Source organism: Sylvia atricapilla, chromosome 3, assembly GCF_009819655.1.
Source record: "Sylvia atricapilla isolate bSylAtr1 chromosome 3, bSylAtr1.pri, whole genome shotgun sequence".
Classification (NCBI taxonomy): Eukaryota; Metazoa; Chordata; class Aves; order Passeriformes; family Sylviidae; genus Sylvia; species Sylvia atricapilla.
This window is the reverse complement of record NC_089142.1, coordinates 70,550,266-70,567,943: the sequence shown is the minus strand read 5'-3', so window position 1 is coordinate 70,567,943 and position 17,678 is coordinate 70,550,266. Positions and strand designations below refer to the sequence as shown.

Here is a 17,678-nt window from a genome sequence, read left to right as displayed (position 1 = left end):
CACCAGACACTGAAGAGTGTCAGCTGATGTACCACATGTTCTCTGTGTCCACTGATGTGTCCACTCAGTGTAGCCTGGGAAGTTGCTTTGCATGGCCACAGATTGGTGCTCATTTAATGCACTCATACCCAGCAGAGCAGCCCATCATCTTTCCTACTTCTTCCTCTTGCAAGTGTTCCAACTTCCCTTCTCCCCCCTCCCAAGGAGGTTTCTCTTCAGGGAAGAGGAGATACCTGTCAGCCCAAACTGCTCAGTGGTAGGAGCACCACTAACTTGCCACTTTTTTCCAAAACCTTTCCCTGTCCTCAGCTGACCTCTGAGTCTAGCTGGGGTGCCTGCTGCATATTCTACACTAACTCCAGTGTTATGATTAACCAAGCAATTGGCAACCCAGCAGCTCTCTGTACACTTAACTGAGGAGTAAATTTACTCATCGGGTCACACAACGTAAACTGGTGCTCTGCTACATTTAAAATCTCTGGTTTGTACACACAACATTAGACCATTTGCATCACTTCAGCTTTCCCAGCAAAGCCTCACCAGTGTAAATGCATCACATTTTGCAAATTAAGCAAGACAAACTCCCAGGCCATACCTCCATCCTTTTCTATCTGAATTGCCAGTCTGGTGTTGGAATGGTCCGACCTTTTGGTGCTGGAAATAAACACATGCTTACAGTCAATTCTTTTTAAAAATAAACAATTCTCACAATACACACTTCTTTTTTTTTATTAACACATCTCTTCATTTTGTGTTTATATAATTAGGCATTCAGACTAATCCATTCATCAGGCATATATAGTTATTTCAGGTCAATATGGTTATTGATATTGTAGCTTGTCAGCACACTTTTTGCCCATTCTCCCTCTTGTGGGGCACAGTCCATTCAGAATTTGTACAATGAGTACAACACTGTGTACTTAAATAATTGAACTGGCTCCAGAAACAGATCTGCCAGGTGCCACCAAAACAGTGAAAAGAAAAAATATTTAATCAGTCTTTCTTTCCTTCTAAGCCTTAAGGGAAACAGCTGGACCCAAAAAGTTGTCTTTGGGTGAAAACATTTCTGTGGGTGTGTACCATCAATGGGCAAACAACAATACAAAAATACTTTACTTAGTTTCATATTTAGCTAGGCAGCAACAGGAGAGTCCCTGGTCATTCTTATTGCTTGAAAAAGAGTAAATTAGAGAGCCTTAGTTCATACAGGCACTAACTCTGTCACCCTTATGAATGGCACGTTCCCTATTCAGTATTTTCACTGTAGCAATGGAATATGAACAACACAAGAAAAATGATTACAAAAGAGAAAGCAACTAAAAAGGTAGATTGGATTGAACTTTTATTACTACCTGTAAAAAAAGGCACTATTAAAGTCAGAAAATAAGGAATGAATGAATCACTTTGGGCTAGCATGTGTTAAACAGAAGAGAATGATGGTTGTGATGAGTAGGGGTATTCAACTCCAAGTCCAAAGCATCTCCCAAGCACCCTGGGGTAGTTGGGGTAAAAATGGAAGTCTGGCTAATAAAAATGCTATAGTAAACATCAATTTCCCTGAAATACTGCTCTGGCATGGGTATATCAGGATTTCAGGACAATTCATTAAGAATATTGCCTCAAAAGTTTTGTGCTCAATCACAAGCCCTAACAGAAGACCTATCTATCAAATATGCAAATATAATCTCTCATTCCTTGGAAAATGAGATTAAAGCAAAACCAGGAAATGGCCCAAACAACATAAGGTTATGTGTGCCAGTGGCAAGGGCCTCATCTGTATGAAGGCCTGCAAGCACAGAGGAGAAGAGCCACAACACCACTTTCCCTGGCATGGGACCCAAGGGAGACACCCAGGCATGGCCCTCATGGATAGAACTGCAGTGAGATTGGCATGGCTGGGTGGGACTGGCTGGGATCTAGCTCATGGCGTGGGGAGCACAGGGCCCAGGGGAGATTCTGAACAGGCTGGTGATTGGCCAGTCGAAATCCACAGCCTGAATTTAACTATTCACTGTGAAAACTGCAGACCTGCTCCAAGGAAGACGGCACCAAAGAGGGATCACTTACAAGGGAGGCTTTTAAACACCTTAAGTAACACTGAAAAAGGATGGTGTAAAGATAATGTTGTCTTTGAAACACAGCAGAGACTCAGTACCAGTTTCCTGGATTTTTTGCGCAAGTTTATGCTGAATCAAACCGGGAGAAGGATGCCACTGATGCATTACAAAGCCTTTTCATCCACTCCCTGCAGCCTCCCCAGAAAAGCTGGGGGAAACTGACCAACAGAAAAATTGCACACAGGTTTCCATGTAGAAGATAGAAGAGAAACAGATTTGCTTTAGTTCTGCTTCCTACCAAAAGCAACTGATTTTCTTCCTTAAAAAGGCACGTCCTCTACTTTGCAAAGTACGATTGAGAAAATAAGACTCTTAATTAAAATAATTTGTAATTAATATTAGTATATTATCTACATAGATTAACATTTTATTTGAGGTATTATTTCTCTTCCTGCTTCTGGTTGGCTCAGCTCATTGTAACTGCAATTATCATTTCCTATTCAACAGAAAATGGCAATGGGGGGAAGGGCCTTCTAAGCAGCTCAGAATATAAAGAATCATTTTACTTTAAAAAGGTTGTCAGATTTCTTCCACTCTGATATATATCCACCTGCATACGCAAGAGTAAGCATAAACATTAGGTTGTGGAATTCAATCAATTTTCTATTCTCAGCAGAGAAGCACTGCTGATTTCCAAATGCATATGTTTTAAGATTATGAGATGCCTTATTAACTTTCAGTCCCTCTGAAATCAGTCTGGTAGTGTAAGGTAAAAGTTAATACTATTCTTTACCCCAGTTTCTTACCATTTCTGTTCTGAAGGCATATTGAGACTCATAAAATCAACCAATACTTCAGAAAAAATTAATCTATAATAAACAGGAATCCTTTTGCCCAGCATGCAGCTCAGAGTCTATTTCTTTCCCCTACCCCCCTTATTTTTTCCTTTGACAGAAAGATGTGTGAAACAACCAGGGAAAATCACAAGTGCTTTGGGACACTCCAAGGCAGATGATACAGCCTGACTGGGAAAAGGGGAAGGAAATAAAACAGCTCTTACAAACAAACCCCACCCTCCCCCCCCCCCCCCCCAAAAAAAAAAAAGCAGGCTCCATTAAGGGTTTGTTTAAGCAGCTAAAACATGGGCCTTAGGACATGAGACAAGAATTTACCTTTTCAGACACTACTATAAAAACTCAAACCTTTCTGCACCTATTATGAGGTATAATTTTATCTCATTTTTTCAAGAGCAACGATAATATAGACAGTTTATGAAGCAAACTTCTGTGGTGAAATTCAGCTTAGTTGAATAAATGCCATCAGGTAATCAATTCTGGATTTTAAAAGTCTTCTACAATTATTAGTAACCAAAGCTGTGTTTGTATCTTCTTGAAGGCAACAGGAATTTGCACTGGATTAAACTATAATCCACTACACCTAACAATCAAACCAGAGAAACCTTTACTTCTCAACCAGGACCTCACACTGTGAACTTTTGAGATTAGTAAGTGATTTGGGCTTTCCTCCAAGGACCTCCTACTTTATATTTGGTTGTAACCACTCATCCAATGTGATAATTAGCTCAGTAATTGAATTTCTTCCTGAATTGCATTATTCTATGCAAACCAAGTACAGTTCCTCCAGCAATTGCCCTAGAGAAAAAATGTTTGTGTTGAACTGTCTTCAGCTAAGTCTTCAGTAATTTTAAAGCCAACATCCTGCTCAGTTCCTCAAATATCTGATTCATACTCTTTTAATCCCCCATTTTCATGGACACTGGGATAACCCACCAGTTTGTGTAGCACTGTTCATGTCATTAAAATTATTGCTTTCCTTTGCAGAAAAGTTGTATCACTTCCTATATTTTTTTTCCCAAACATACCGCTGGGAAAGATTTTCTTTCCCAATTTTCTTCCCACTTCACTTTCCCAATTTCCTTAGAAAGACAGAAAAAAGGCTGAGGGGTATTAAGGTAGTCTGGAGAATAAAGAGAGTATTGAGAATCAGGTAAATTGGAGGAAATAAATAAATCATTGCTGATTTGATGCTAAATAAATCATTATTTCCAGAAGATCAAAATATAATTCCAGCTGTTCTACCTGCCCTGCTTCTGCTGAGTTTTCCCCCAAAACAAAAATTCAAGATTTCCAAGATTCCTGCTGAGTAGAAGAGGATCTCTGCTTAGAGAGAGAACAAAACAAAGAAAAGCAGTTTCCCTTTGGGAGATGCAGAGATGCCTCTCTAGGGTTGATCCAAAGTTTTTCTTTGTCTGTGTCCAATGAATTTTAATCCACTCTTCGATGACATCTAGCAGGCAAATTTAAAAGAGAAACTTTACATGCTGCAGCCCTATGATTATTCATGGGAATCTGGAAAAAAAATCTTCAGTATTTTCCTGTGAATGCCTGATGCTGCTGGCTCTATAAACAAAGGCTTAGCATTAAAAACACAGCAGCAGTTGTCTACAATGTGAGGGAGGAGGAGAATGACATGGCAGAATAAGCAGGCACCCATCAGTATTTGAAGGACACCAGAGGTAAAAAAAATGTTATTAAGAGGAAGGATACTGAAGTAGTTTTAAATCAATTTCATTTAAAAGACGGAATGATTTCAGTGTGGTTTTAACAGCAAGGGCTGACAGCCCCTTCATGCATAACCCTGCCCAGGTTTTCTGGGCAGCTGCATGGAAGATACAACTTGGGTTTAACTCACATTAAGAAAGAGGGATCTCTTAAAAATGAGAGCAAATTTTCCTTCTTGATCACTCACACCAGTTTTTTATTTTTTATGCTTTCTTCCTCCCCTCCTTCCCTGACTGGGCCATTATTTCATCTGACAACAATAAGAAGTGGCTTTGATTGCACACTAGGAAACCGGGAGAGGGCTAAGACCTAAGGCATAAAAAGTCCCAGTAGTTAAAGACAGCACTGCTGAAGCATCCTTTTAAAACATAGAAGGGTCTTATTATCGATAACACTTCCTGTTCATAGAGTTTCTTTACTTTCTTAAAAAGGTTTTTATAGCTGATTTTGAGGCTTCTTGGGTTTGTTTTGAGGAATTTTTTGGTGGGTTTTTATTTTGGGGGGGGGGGGGTTGCGGTTTTTTTTTAATGTTCTGGAGGTTTTGGTTTGGGTTTTTTGTTGCTGTTGTTTGTTTAAGTGGGTGTTAAAATCAGAGTCATCTGCTGAGATGACTCAGATTGTTTATTTGGCATATTCCAACACCTGTCTGGAAGTTTCTGCACTTCTGCAGCAAGGGGAGATGAAAATGCAAGGTGTGAACTCGAAAACAAAAGCTGAGTGCCCAAACGTATGTTAAACAGCCCACCTTAGTGCTCTGACATTCAAAGGTTTAGCTGGGGATTTCACCTCTTATTTGTAATCCAGGTGATTTAAGCATCTGTGCACTTTAAAATACTCACTAATGCTTTACTAAAATGTCATCAATATTTCTGCTTTTGTCTTATTTAATTTCTTGCCCCTTATCTAAGTATGCTTTTTCTTTTAAAAGACGTTGAATTACTGTCTTCAGATTATTTTTACTACACATTAGAAGAAGCTTTTTAAGTGGAAAGATTATGCAACTGCACAGTTTGTGTGCATTCTTGAGAATGTAAAAAAGGTCAGGATCCTGACATTCTTCTAAGGATGGGGCTTAGCACAGGACTCTACTTCACAGCTGGACCTCACTGTCTGCAGTTGAAAGAAGTGCTTTAAATTTAAAAGGTTTACACAAAAACAGGTATCTGAAATACTACATCTGAGTATTACTCTTCTGTTGTTCCCATCATGAGCCAACACAAACATTATAGGAAAGGTACTACACTGTGCCCAGCCCTGAGCAAAGAGCTTCACAGGACTGATTCACCTGGGCTCTGCACTGATGGGCCAGTGAGTGAAGCAGCAAAAGTCTGAGAAACTGCAAGGAGCTGGAGTGGAGAAAGGAGGTGATGAGAAATATCCTGGTGAAGTTTTCACCAGAGAGAGTGAGAACAGACAGGGGGGATAAAAAAGAAAACCAAAACAAATGTTGGGAGCTACTTCAGCAAATGGAGCCAAGCTGTTTTTCTCCTTTACTCCACACAAAGAGAGAAACATTGTTTAAACATCATAAAAGGAGGAAAGGATAACAAAGCATTTCAGAATTCATTCTTGATATTCTTTACTGATGATAATGAAGTGTTTTTATGCTTTTTCAGTGTGCAATATTAAAATAGCATCTATTTAAAATATTTTAATTCTCACTTTCAGACTCAATGTGACTGTTTAATAATAAAATTAGAAGGTAGATGTGAAAAACAAGGTTCACTTTCTACATAAATTTTAAGAAATAGGTTTAATAGAAAATAAGACAATTAGGAGATAGAAAAGCAAAGTACGGCTGTCTGGGTGACTTGACACTCAGCCAAGTCCACACCCTGCTATTTCAGAGACTTTCTTTAAATACCCTTTCTATTGAATCAATCTGTTGAATATCCATATTTTTCCATAAACTGGTTTCCATATTCCAGGGACTGTTTTGCATGGCCCCTCCTTGGGTCTGCCTTTTTAGAGCATGCGTGTTTCTTGGCTGTGTCTTCACTATCACCTCCAGCTTGGGCCTTGGTCCGTGCTTTCTTCAGATGGGAGATGCTGATAGCTGGTGTATCAATGGCAGAGTCTTCTTTACATGTTCACTGGATGTTATCCCAGGCAAACAGACAGTTTAAGTATACTATATCAATCCTACCACTATACCTAATTTTCTTTACTAACAGCAGAAATAAGAACTTATATCCTTACCACAAAGTTATTAATCATATAGCACACATCTCGCGAAAAGCCAACTTTATAATATGCATTTATAACAGTAGAGATGGCAAGAAAGGATGAGGAAATACAAGACTAAGACAAAGACTGGTCTTCCAAAGAAAGCCTGTATCAGAAATACTAGTTTAGTTCACTACAGGGTTTTCCATATCCATATTTCTCACCAAAAGATGAAAGGAGGCAAAACAGAAGCTAACCAAGCCATTCCAGTGCTGCAACAGTACAAGTGCAGCATCAGTGACACTACACTGAAGAACAACAAAAATCTTCCTGCTACTCTGCAGTTGTACCTAATCCAATCTAAAAGAGGGAAAACTTTCAATACCTCTGTGTTTTTTATTGCAAGGACTGTTGAGAATGTTAATAATTTACAGCATTCATCTTAGTATCCTCTACAGTACTCTTCAGACTGAAAACATCTCTGATATTTTGAGAGCAAACACTGCTAGTCGAAGGACTTTAAAAGAAAAAAAGACAACTAGCTTTCATCCAGTATTTACCTGGTCCCAACTAGCAGAAAGTTTCAGACGCAATTCTCAGTGGCAATGGTGACACAATTCTGCATTTTGCGCTATCTCAGAAAGAAGAGATTTTTCTCTTTTTGCTCTTACAAGCCACAAGGCTACCTGGGTGCAGGGCATACCTTTGTACATCAGCAGACAACTGAGACCCAAGCATACTGTAGCATGAACTGTTCCCTCCTGCTACCTGTGCACAACATGTCTTACCACCTTGGTTAGAATGGTTACACTTGCTGAACATCTCCTCCTGAATCTCTGCTTTAACAGTTTTCACATCTTGATAAAAGTGGCTTGAATAAGCATTTTCTTGACCGTAAGGTTTAGGTTTAGCATTCAGAACCTCAGCTTGCCCCTAAATGTTTGATACAGTTAAATCCAACAGAGGATGTGATCTACATTATCCAAGTCAATGGATGAACACTTGCTGAGAACACTTATTCTTATGGAAATTCAGACAACCCATTTCAAGGGGTTTCCAATATCTGACATGACAGAAATTTCATGAGTTAACTTGATCTCATTAGATTTACATAATTTGGAAGCTAATGACTAGATGAACAGCATTATAAATCTTTAGTGCCACTGTATATCCACATACGCTCTTAAAACACTACATGTGCCTTATTTCTGATAAAAGTCCATTATTGTCTATCATGTCCTGTTGCTGTCTTCCTTTCTAAATATATATTTTAAACCCCTTCACTATCATGCTCATGATTTCTTCTCCTTTGTAGGTCTGAGTTCCTGCTTACCCATGTCTGTTGGGTTACCCCCTCAGATATTTCATTGCATGCCTTTTCCTTTCTGCCCACCCACCCCTTTCCCTTTCCATTTATGCCACTTACAGTTTTGATCTCTACTTGTGATCCTCCTGATCTCAGCATGCATTCCCTTTTTGATGTCTCCCTTCTGTCTTTACTCTGTCCTCTCAGAATGATTCAGTGAATTGGAGTTGTGAATGCATCTTTAACTCGGCAGGGAACTACAGAGCACTGAATCAGAATACATTCCCAATTAATTATCACACATATGGCTCCTAGTCAATTAGCCTCAATTTGTTTTATTGACTGCCAGGGGCAAAAATTTGAGATGTTACCAGTTAAAGAGATACTGCCAAATAGTTAAATTACGTCTTTGAATTTTGTATAGCCTCCCTTGAGCAAGAAACTCCAGGCAATGCAGAAAACACTTATTTTAATACCAAATCTACTTGATTAAAGGTGCCTGGTTTTCCTTACCCATCCTTTCTCACGTTTTCCCAGTTCACCATGACTCCACATGTGGAGTCAAGCGATGGGGTGAGGACTGAGGTTGGAGTTGAAATGTGCACAACTCCATGCTACAGCAGGTAGCCAAAGGGGCACACGTGGTCACTTACTCTATGGGAGATCACAGCTCAAGACACTGAAAGGAAGGTAGTTTCTAGCAGGACTTCTTCTAGCCTGGGGCTGTACCTGAAGCAACACCCCCCACACCTGAATGCTTTGTCACTTTGCAAAGCACTACACTGAAAGGAATTAAAGACCCTCAAACCAGGCAAGTGTTGCAGGTAAAAGTCAGTGGGCAATCCTGGTGGCGTGCAATACAGAGAGTGGTTACACACTACAGCAGGGAGCAGACAGGAAAGGGTCTTGAGAAGACAGTCAGATGAATAAGTCTAATGAATAACATGTAATTGCAGAGAGCTCATAAAGAACTAAGGCTGAAGTACACACAGAGATGTTCTTTGTTCTTCAAACGTTTTGGTTTTCTCTATTCTCTCACCCAGTGCCAGAATCATGGCTACAAATTCCCCTGGAGAACAGGGTATAACTTCCCAAAGACCAGTTTATATTCATTGTCTAAAGAGAGGAACATGTTTTTCCAAAAAAAATAGTCACCTCTATTGGGAGATCTGCCAATCTTAAGAGAAGAGAAATGAAGGAAAAACAGCAGCAGCTTGCTAATATTTCAGTTCCTGCACTGCTGCCAGCCAGGGACTGCCACTTACAACTGCATCAGTGCTGTACTCAAGGATACCAAGTCAGGGCTAAGCATCCTGCAGTATAGGCTGCAGAATATCAGTACAGACTGGATTCTCACAGATTTAAGCACCTTTGAAATATCCGGAAAGACTCTCACCAAATTCTACATGATTTGTAAACAGGATTGGTAAGCCCTTCTGATTTGGAGGCAAGACCCCAAAAATTAGGGCCGAAAACCGTTCATTTGTTGGTCCTATTTGTTTTAACTTGTAAGTCTCATGCACTAATAAGCACCTATTTCAGGTTTCTCTAAATACTGATATTTATGTATACTATTTTGAAGAGTTCTAAATTAACTCAGCTCTCAATAAAAGCCTGGAGGAGCCCTGAGGCCAACTCAGTGAAGATCTCTCTTAGAAGAACCACAGTCACCAAAGGGACCAGCATTCATCAATGAGTAATAGCTGTGAACAAAGGCACCAGAACCTCAGTTCATTTTAGAGCAAACAGAAATACAGTGCTTCTTTCTGGTCAGTTCATAAAACCAGGATAGAAATAGAGGCAGCCAGAGAGAAACACAAAAATTTGCAGAGAAATCAGTTTGGAAGAAACTAAAACAATTGCAATGAACAGTAAAACTCAAGGCTATAATGTGGCTTTCATATCAGGTAGTTGGAAATACTCAAGAAAGTTTCAACCCTAAGCAGGACAGTGACAGCAGTTAGAACACAACATATAAGATGATATTTGATGAAAGAAGGCAAACATTATCTCTTGTCAATTAGGGGGGAGAGGGGAAAAAATGCTGAAGTTTTACTATTCATTATAAATCAAAGTCCAAGCCATTACTGAACTATAAACATCTGCTGCAGTTGTTCCTCTGTAAACATCACTACTATGGAGGTCTAAAAACATATGAAAAAATCAAACAACACAGCAAGAAAAAGACTAAGAAAAAAGAAATCCAGTCCTAAAAAGAACAACTTGAAATGTCTAAGTGTGCAGATCCCAAACAAGGGCATGGGCAAGTTATGGGTGAATGACATTCTGTGTTTGGAGCAGAGGTTTTAACAGCTGTAACAGATGAGCAGGCTCACAGGGAAACCAGAGGCACAAGCATGTGTTAAAAATAAGCATTTGGAAGTGGAAGGCCTGCTATTTTATGTGGAAAAAGGGAGGGAGTAGACAGGTACTTTTCACAGCTCCTTTTCCCACACATGTGCATAATGTGGGGTCAACCAATATAATGTGTACACTGGGAAAACTCTTCCCATTCCACCTGCAGGCTGTCTGCAATGGGCAGGTTAAGTGAGCTGGCAGGAAAAAAGAAGAAAAAGCCATCTGTGCTACATCTGAAGCAGGGCAGGTTTTCCTTGCTCTCCATCCCCAGCTGTATTAACCCTACAGGTGGTTATTTTCCAGACCACAATGACTGGAACAATAACACAGTGATACACTTCTTAAAAAGATCGAGAAAAGAAAGGCTTGCTCACATAGTCCCAAACAGAGAGAGGCATCCTGTAATGCCAATCTGAGATAACGGGCAATTTAATCACAGCCTCTTTAGAGACACCTAATTAATTCAGTTACACCACACTGCAATTCATTCAGGGCACTTCAAAGCAAATGCAAGCTGTGCCTTACCCAAAAATAGGCACTGAACCAGAAGAATAGAAACAAGAAGGTGCAGGAGAGACAAGCAGCTTGTAAACAGTGAAATCTGCAGATTCCTGGTGGCAGTTTGCTGTTTGTGGGGACAAGTCACAGCTGCAGCAGAGAATGTGATCAGCTCTTAGACCCACTAGAGAATAAAAGTAAACTTCCTACTCTGTTCTGTCATTGTCGTATCCAAGATACAAAGGAAGATAAGAGGAAGGGAGGAGAAGGACAGAGTCAGCCTGCAATGTGACAAAGTATTTGAGAAAAAAAAGCAAGAGCAGAGGAATTGAACAATAGCATTTGGACAAACACTTTATGCTTTAAAGTGTCTATACATTAAACAAGATTTACTGCTATTTCCTTTTTGCTCTCTGACATCTACAGCCTAATCATTCCAACAGCTGTGAAAATAGGGACTAGAAGAGCAGCTTCAAACTGGGAAGCGGGACCCAAGCCAATGGCTGGACAAAACCAGTGTCATAGCAAACTTTCCATTGTAAAAAAACAAACCCAAAAATAACAGAGAGAGAGAAAGAAAAAAATCTCATAATTGAACAAGGTAACCAGCTCATGAGCAGCAGCCCAGCCTCTCATTTTACACCCTTCTCTTTTCAACAACAAAGACATCAAAATGTGATTGCAGGAGTTCTTTCTCATTCACCTTCCTTAATGCTTGATTTTTTCTTCTTCTTAGTCACCCTTCCTTTTCCTTTCTGAAGGATCCCTGACCTCAGTGATATATTGGTGTAGCAGACTGTGCCGGCAGTGAGTACCAAAGGGCACACTAAAAGTAAACAGCATCTGCTGATTGCAGGGAAGAACACCCATGCTCTGCGCACACACCACAAGAGCCCAAACAGGCACAGCATGAGTCCTGAATTTTGAAGAGCCTGTTAGGAGTTTCACAGTTTGCTTACTATGAAAATGAAACACTTTTTCTTTTTTTACCCACTTGAGCCCTTCAGCTCCTTGAAAAAAACAAACAAGCCACCATTTTAATTCTCTGAGATTTTTCAGCTCCAGTTTGCATAATCTAGAATGGAAGAAGCTCAGTCAGAGAAACCTGAGGATTCAAACTCCTCTTTAGCCAGCAGAAAAAGTGGCAGTAAAAGAAACCTGGAAACACAAGATACATGAGTGTGCACTCAGAAAACACGAAGTGGGGACAACCAAACCAACACTTTAGGGCACAGACGGATCAGTTGCTCAGCACTCAGACTACGGGACTACTAGTCCTGTTCTATTAATAAACATGGTGCTCTGTACTTGCTAAAGCTCAAAGTTTCAACTTCAGATTCACTCTACCAAAAATGAACTGGATTTCCTTTTCCTCATCTAAGTTCAGGCTGTTGGCCCAAACGAGGCACAAAAATAATTCTTCCTTAAGTGAAACAACAATGAAGTTTGCTTGACAACAGAAAAGTGTGCAAATACTGTTTACTATCACTACAGAAATAACAATCTAAGAAAACAATCTAATTTATGACTTGAAAGAAAACCTATTTTGATACTTAGGCTGCTTGTCAAAGTTATTTTCAGTTATTCCAATTAAGAGATAAAATTATATTAAAAAAATAGCCCTGGAACTGACAATATCTGACTTCATGTAAGTGTGAATGAATTATTTGTAACTAATATGTGACAATTTAACATAGTCATCAATACAGTAAGGAAGTGTTTGAAAACAAGTATGCATGCAAAGCAAGCAGACAAAAAAGCTATATAAAGTACATTGAAGGTAGCTTTCCCCTGGGCAGAGTTCCTGTCAACAAGTAGTGAGCAAGCAAACAGAAAAAAAAAGTCTTCAAGAGCTTCTGCTTTGTATGAACTCATCTCAGACAGCACTGCAGAGAACCTGTGACTTTCCATGAATACCAAGCTGAACTTGGGGAAACTGTCAATGCACTCCAAAAAAGAAATCTGTACAGCAACTTCCCCATCTGTTTATTCTGTTTTGTCTTATATAACCTTAAAACTCAGTGCACATCTGGTTGTAAGGAACTGCAGCCCAAAGACAGGCAGATGTGCAGGAGCCAGAACAACTTTCCATTCCAGCTCAGGTCCCTGATCCTATCTAACTTCACAGCTCAAAAAGAAAGCAATTATGCTGTCCCTTTGAATTTTTACACGTTGAAAGGTCAAAATTCAAAGCAGTAAGGCAAGGCCCATTCAGTTCATTCAATTATTCGAAGTATTTTGTAGAAAATTTCCTTATTCTTATTACAAAATTACTCCCCTTCATTGCCTTTTTGTCTTTTCATAGTGTCCTTTTAATAAACCAGGAGTTTTTCAGTCCAGCTCTCACTCATTCTGGTTAGTTCCTCATGTGAAATGGAAGTAAGGCAAAGGAGAAGTACTAGAGACAAAATGAATACAAACGTAGGAGGAGTCATTCCATGTACATATTCTGAGATGCCACAGGTCAGGCAAAGACGTATTTTACTTCAATGACAACCTTAACCTTCTACAAAGTTGTTTTCTATTTCTGAAAGGTTTTTGAGAGGCAAGGTTGTGGTTTTTGTTTTAAGTGAGGTCATAGAAGATACTGTAAAATTTCTAACGAGCAACAAAGCACTATTTTTTACAAAGAGTAACATAAGCCTTCTGGTTGAAGACAAAGTTGTAGTTGCTGCTTATTTTGAAAGGACAAGTAGTGGTGGATTAAAGTTCTAAAAGAGTTTGTTTTTCTGCACTTGATGTTTTACAGTTTATGGATAAAATAATTACCTTGCTTTGCAAAACTATTGGCATCAAGTCCTTCACTTCCCTTAGTGGGAATCACAGATGGTCACTACTGATGAAAACAAGTTAATCATACACCCTTGTTAAAGTATTAAGTGTCAATCCTTTTTTAAATGCTTCCTGTGAATATCTCCTGCTCATTTTGTATCAAAAGATTAGACAAACCAAAACCAAATAATAATGACCTCCTTTTTTGCCCTTGACAATAAACTAAAGACACTAACCTAACTATATGGCAGTGATGTGCCTTCAACAGAGGTCGGTTTTCTAACTGGTTCCTAGAAAGAGAACTGCATGCCTTCAAAATACTCTGATTGAAGTAAAATGTAGCAGATGTTAAAATCCTCACTTCCTACTCAATATTGTTCAAAGTTTCCATCCAAAAATGTATAGCTATCTGTGGGATTAGTGGTAGCTTCCTGCCTTTCCATAACTGCCCTCCTTGAAAGAACTAAACTGTTGACCAAGTAAAAAAGATGTGAGAGAGAATTTTGCTAAGATCTAGTCCCAGTGTACAAAACTCAGCTCCCCTCAAAATGTTTCACAAATGTCATCGTATTCAGAAATGAATACAAAGCCTCTTCATACAACTTGGCTTTGTCTGACTAATCTCTTTATGGATGATTACACATTCACTCACTGACACAAGTCAAAATGCAACAAAATAAAACTCTTCAAACTAAGATACACCAGCAGCACTAACACATGAGGTGTGTTAGGGTATGGCCCTTCTCACTCGTGAGGCCAAGCCCTGACTTGGCCAATGCAATTTCCCCTTTGTGCATCATATCACAGTTCTGCAGCTGCAGTTACCTGCGGCATCCCACAGGGTAGCATTTATCCTCCTAGTTAGTATAAAATGTATTTATGCAGTCTGACTGCTAGTGCCAAAGGCTTCACAGAATTAGTTGCTAACACTAGCTAGCAAGACAAAAAAAGGCTGACAACTGGGAGTTTTACTGCTTTTTTCTTCTTCACAGCTTTGTTACTGTGTGTCTGCACAACAAATGCAATATGATGCCTCATCTGTAACACACCAATAATTTTTGAAATACATTTTCAGAAATAGCCAAATAACCATGAGAAAATAAAACACCAGAAACAAGATTCAAAGATTAACTTCTCATGCCTTAATTTTAGGATTACCTTCGGAAACAAAAACACCCCCAGAAATGAAACTAATGAAGCAGAAACTTTACAAACAACAAGAGCAGAAATTTTTGAATAGTCTTACTTGTAGTTTTTCTCCCAGAACTTGATTGGTCGTGCGTACGATGCGATGAAGATGACACTACCCAGAAATGGACTCAGTGGTGTAGAAAAGACTGAAGTGGCCAGAGTTTGAAAAAAAAGCATAGCAGAGTCTGAAAATTGCAAGTTAAGGTAACACGGAAAGGGAGGAAGGCAGGCAGTGCCAAATATCACCCATTACCAGCATGTCCTCAGAGGATCTTCAATGCTACAACTTTATTATTGGGGTGACCCTTTCTAATCTCTACCAAGGACAGATGCTGGGCATAGGCAGTGCAGCAAACACCCTTTTCCAGTTATTTAAGTTACCCTCTGTAACGTAATAGTGCCTTTCTAGCCTGACACAGAGTTTAAAATACACACACGAGATAAAAAAACAATCTCTTGGAATTTATTTATTCTCCATACTAGAGTCTTGCTTCCACCATATCCAGTGTTCCATTCTGTGGGTTTCTGCTGGTTTTGGAATGACCTGGTATGTGGAGAAACTATGCCTCTATTCTCCAACCTGCTGGTTCAAAGTCATGCTTTCACATTGATTCCTACTGAGAATTTACTATTCCATGCTGATCAACAGCTAGAAAATGTTCAATATTTCATACTTTTTTAAATATATAAGAAATGAGAAAGTGAGGACAGGGGAATAGTAAGTATCACACATAAACATCATTATAAATGCCTGAACCCATAGTTTACTTTAAATGTAGTCATATTTCAGGCTGCTGGAAAGGAAGCTAGGAGATGGATAAGCATACTGAAAAAGATGCAAATTAAAAGGAACATAATTAAATAAATGCAAGCAAATAAAATGATAGGCTTAAATTCTTCCTTAATTCATACGACATTCATGAAATTTAAAGAAAAGGACTTTTAAACTGGCATAAGAGACCAGTTGTCATTCATTACACCCCTCTTGGGAGGGAGGTGCAAAGTAAATAAGCCAGGAACTAAAGGAACCACTATCTATGGACAGTGATCAAGCACATTGACCAAGCACTCAAACTAAATTTCAGGTAAAATCACTCAATAACCAGTGTTTTAGCTCACCTGCTCACAGCAGTATACTGTAATGTGTCCCACAATCCCTTGTGATTGAGACTTCACAAAAAGCCCATTTTAACAAAAGTATTAACATCATTCTTGGTACAGCATTTCCATAAAACTGCTAGCTAGCCACGCTTTCAAAGCCATTTGCAAAATGTAGAAACAAATATTTGCCAAAAGATACCTTTCAAATCTCTCAACCTTGCTAAAGACAGTGGTCTGGAATGGTGTCTTAGTGCATTAGAGAGACTGAAAAATGAGTTGCCTTTAAACTCTGAAGTCTAAAAAAGTGACAGAGAGCACAGAGCAGAAAGAAATTGCATCAAAAAAGTTAAACTGTCACATTACAGTGCAGTCACAACCAAGCACTGGCTGTGAAAGATGAACAAGTATTTACAAGTGTCAGATAATGGAAGGAGGCACGAGAGCTGAAGAGAGGAAAAGAGAATAAAGAGGATAGACAAGGGCAGCAAACCAAGTTTTTTTAAAGTTGGTACTAATATAATGATTGATTTAAAAATTGCCACCATCATCAGCTAAGACATTTTGCACACCACTGTGAACTGTTTGTGTCTTAGACATAATCAGAAGCAACGGGGGTTTTTTCCTCAAAAGACAAAATGCTTACTAAATGGACAGTAGAGGACATTACCCATTTGATTTGTGAAAAGTGATTTTAACTGTTTCATATCTGTAAGCGTGTCATGAGAGCAAGTAACAGCATCTGACTCTCCTAAGTATATCTAACGTACAGTGGGAAATTAGCAGTCAGAGGAGTATTTTTATTTGAGGAAATCCAATTTGTTTGTATTAGGTCATTATTTATTTACTTTAAATACTAATGCTTTAATTCTGTCTAAGTAAAAAAGAAGTGTCAAAAACTTACAGGCATACTTTCTTACACTATGACCCAAGCCAGGTTTCCTGTGTACTATCTTTGTTAGGCTACACTGTCTAGAACCAGAAATTGGTTCTTTGTGAATAATGGATTTTCTTTCTAACATGGCCAAAATCAAATTTTGAGAACAAAACCCCCAAAGCTAAAAACTCTTCAACATTAAATAAAACATTGTCTTTGAGGATTAATTCTTGCAATTTAAAAACCTGTTAAAATTCAAACCAGTTTCAAAACAAGTAATTGAAAGACTGACATTTTGAAAATCTTCCCTTCTTCTAACACAAAACTACACAGTAAGGCCAGCTCAAATCCTCTGTTTCGCAAAATCCACATTTTTACTTGCAATTACTACAGGTCCCTTCCAGGCACAAAATCACTTAGAGGATAGGAAAACTGACTGTCACAGGGCTCTGCACAGTGTCACAGGGCTCTGTTTTCTGATGTTACAGCTGTAACCCTGGAACAACCAAAGCAGAAACTCTCCTAAACAGGATAATCTCAACTAAAAACTCTTTTTTTTTTTTCCCCCCTCCAATTTCACTGGACCCTTTTTAGGTAAAATCTGCCTTTGAACTACAAACTACACTGACTTTCTCAGCGTGCTGATATTTATAAATGCATAACCTCGCCTTACCCACTTTAATGGTAGGAAGTGAAGTTGCAGATCTATCCTCAAGTCCGAAGCCCATTCCTGTTCCTGGTCTTTTAAGATTAAGAGGGACTTTGAAGGGTCA

The 17,678-nt window shown here is 39.0% G+C and overlaps 1 protein-coding gene across 1 annotated transcript in view; it reads right to left on the bottom strand.

Annotated features, from left to right (window-relative positions):
• Positions 1–17,678, bottom strand: part of LOC136359803 (pecanex-like protein 2) — a 147,906-nt gene that overhangs the window by 39,306 nt on the left and 90,922 nt on the right. The window contains exons 23-24 of the mRNA XM_066316744.1: positions 14,986–15,113; positions 596–654 (exon numbers count right to left, since the gene is read on the bottom strand). Of these exons, the coding sequence (XP_066172841.1) occupies positions 596–654; positions 14,986–15,113 (187 nt within the window). The remainder of the gene's footprint in view (positions 1–595; positions 655–14,985; positions 15,114–17,678) is intronic.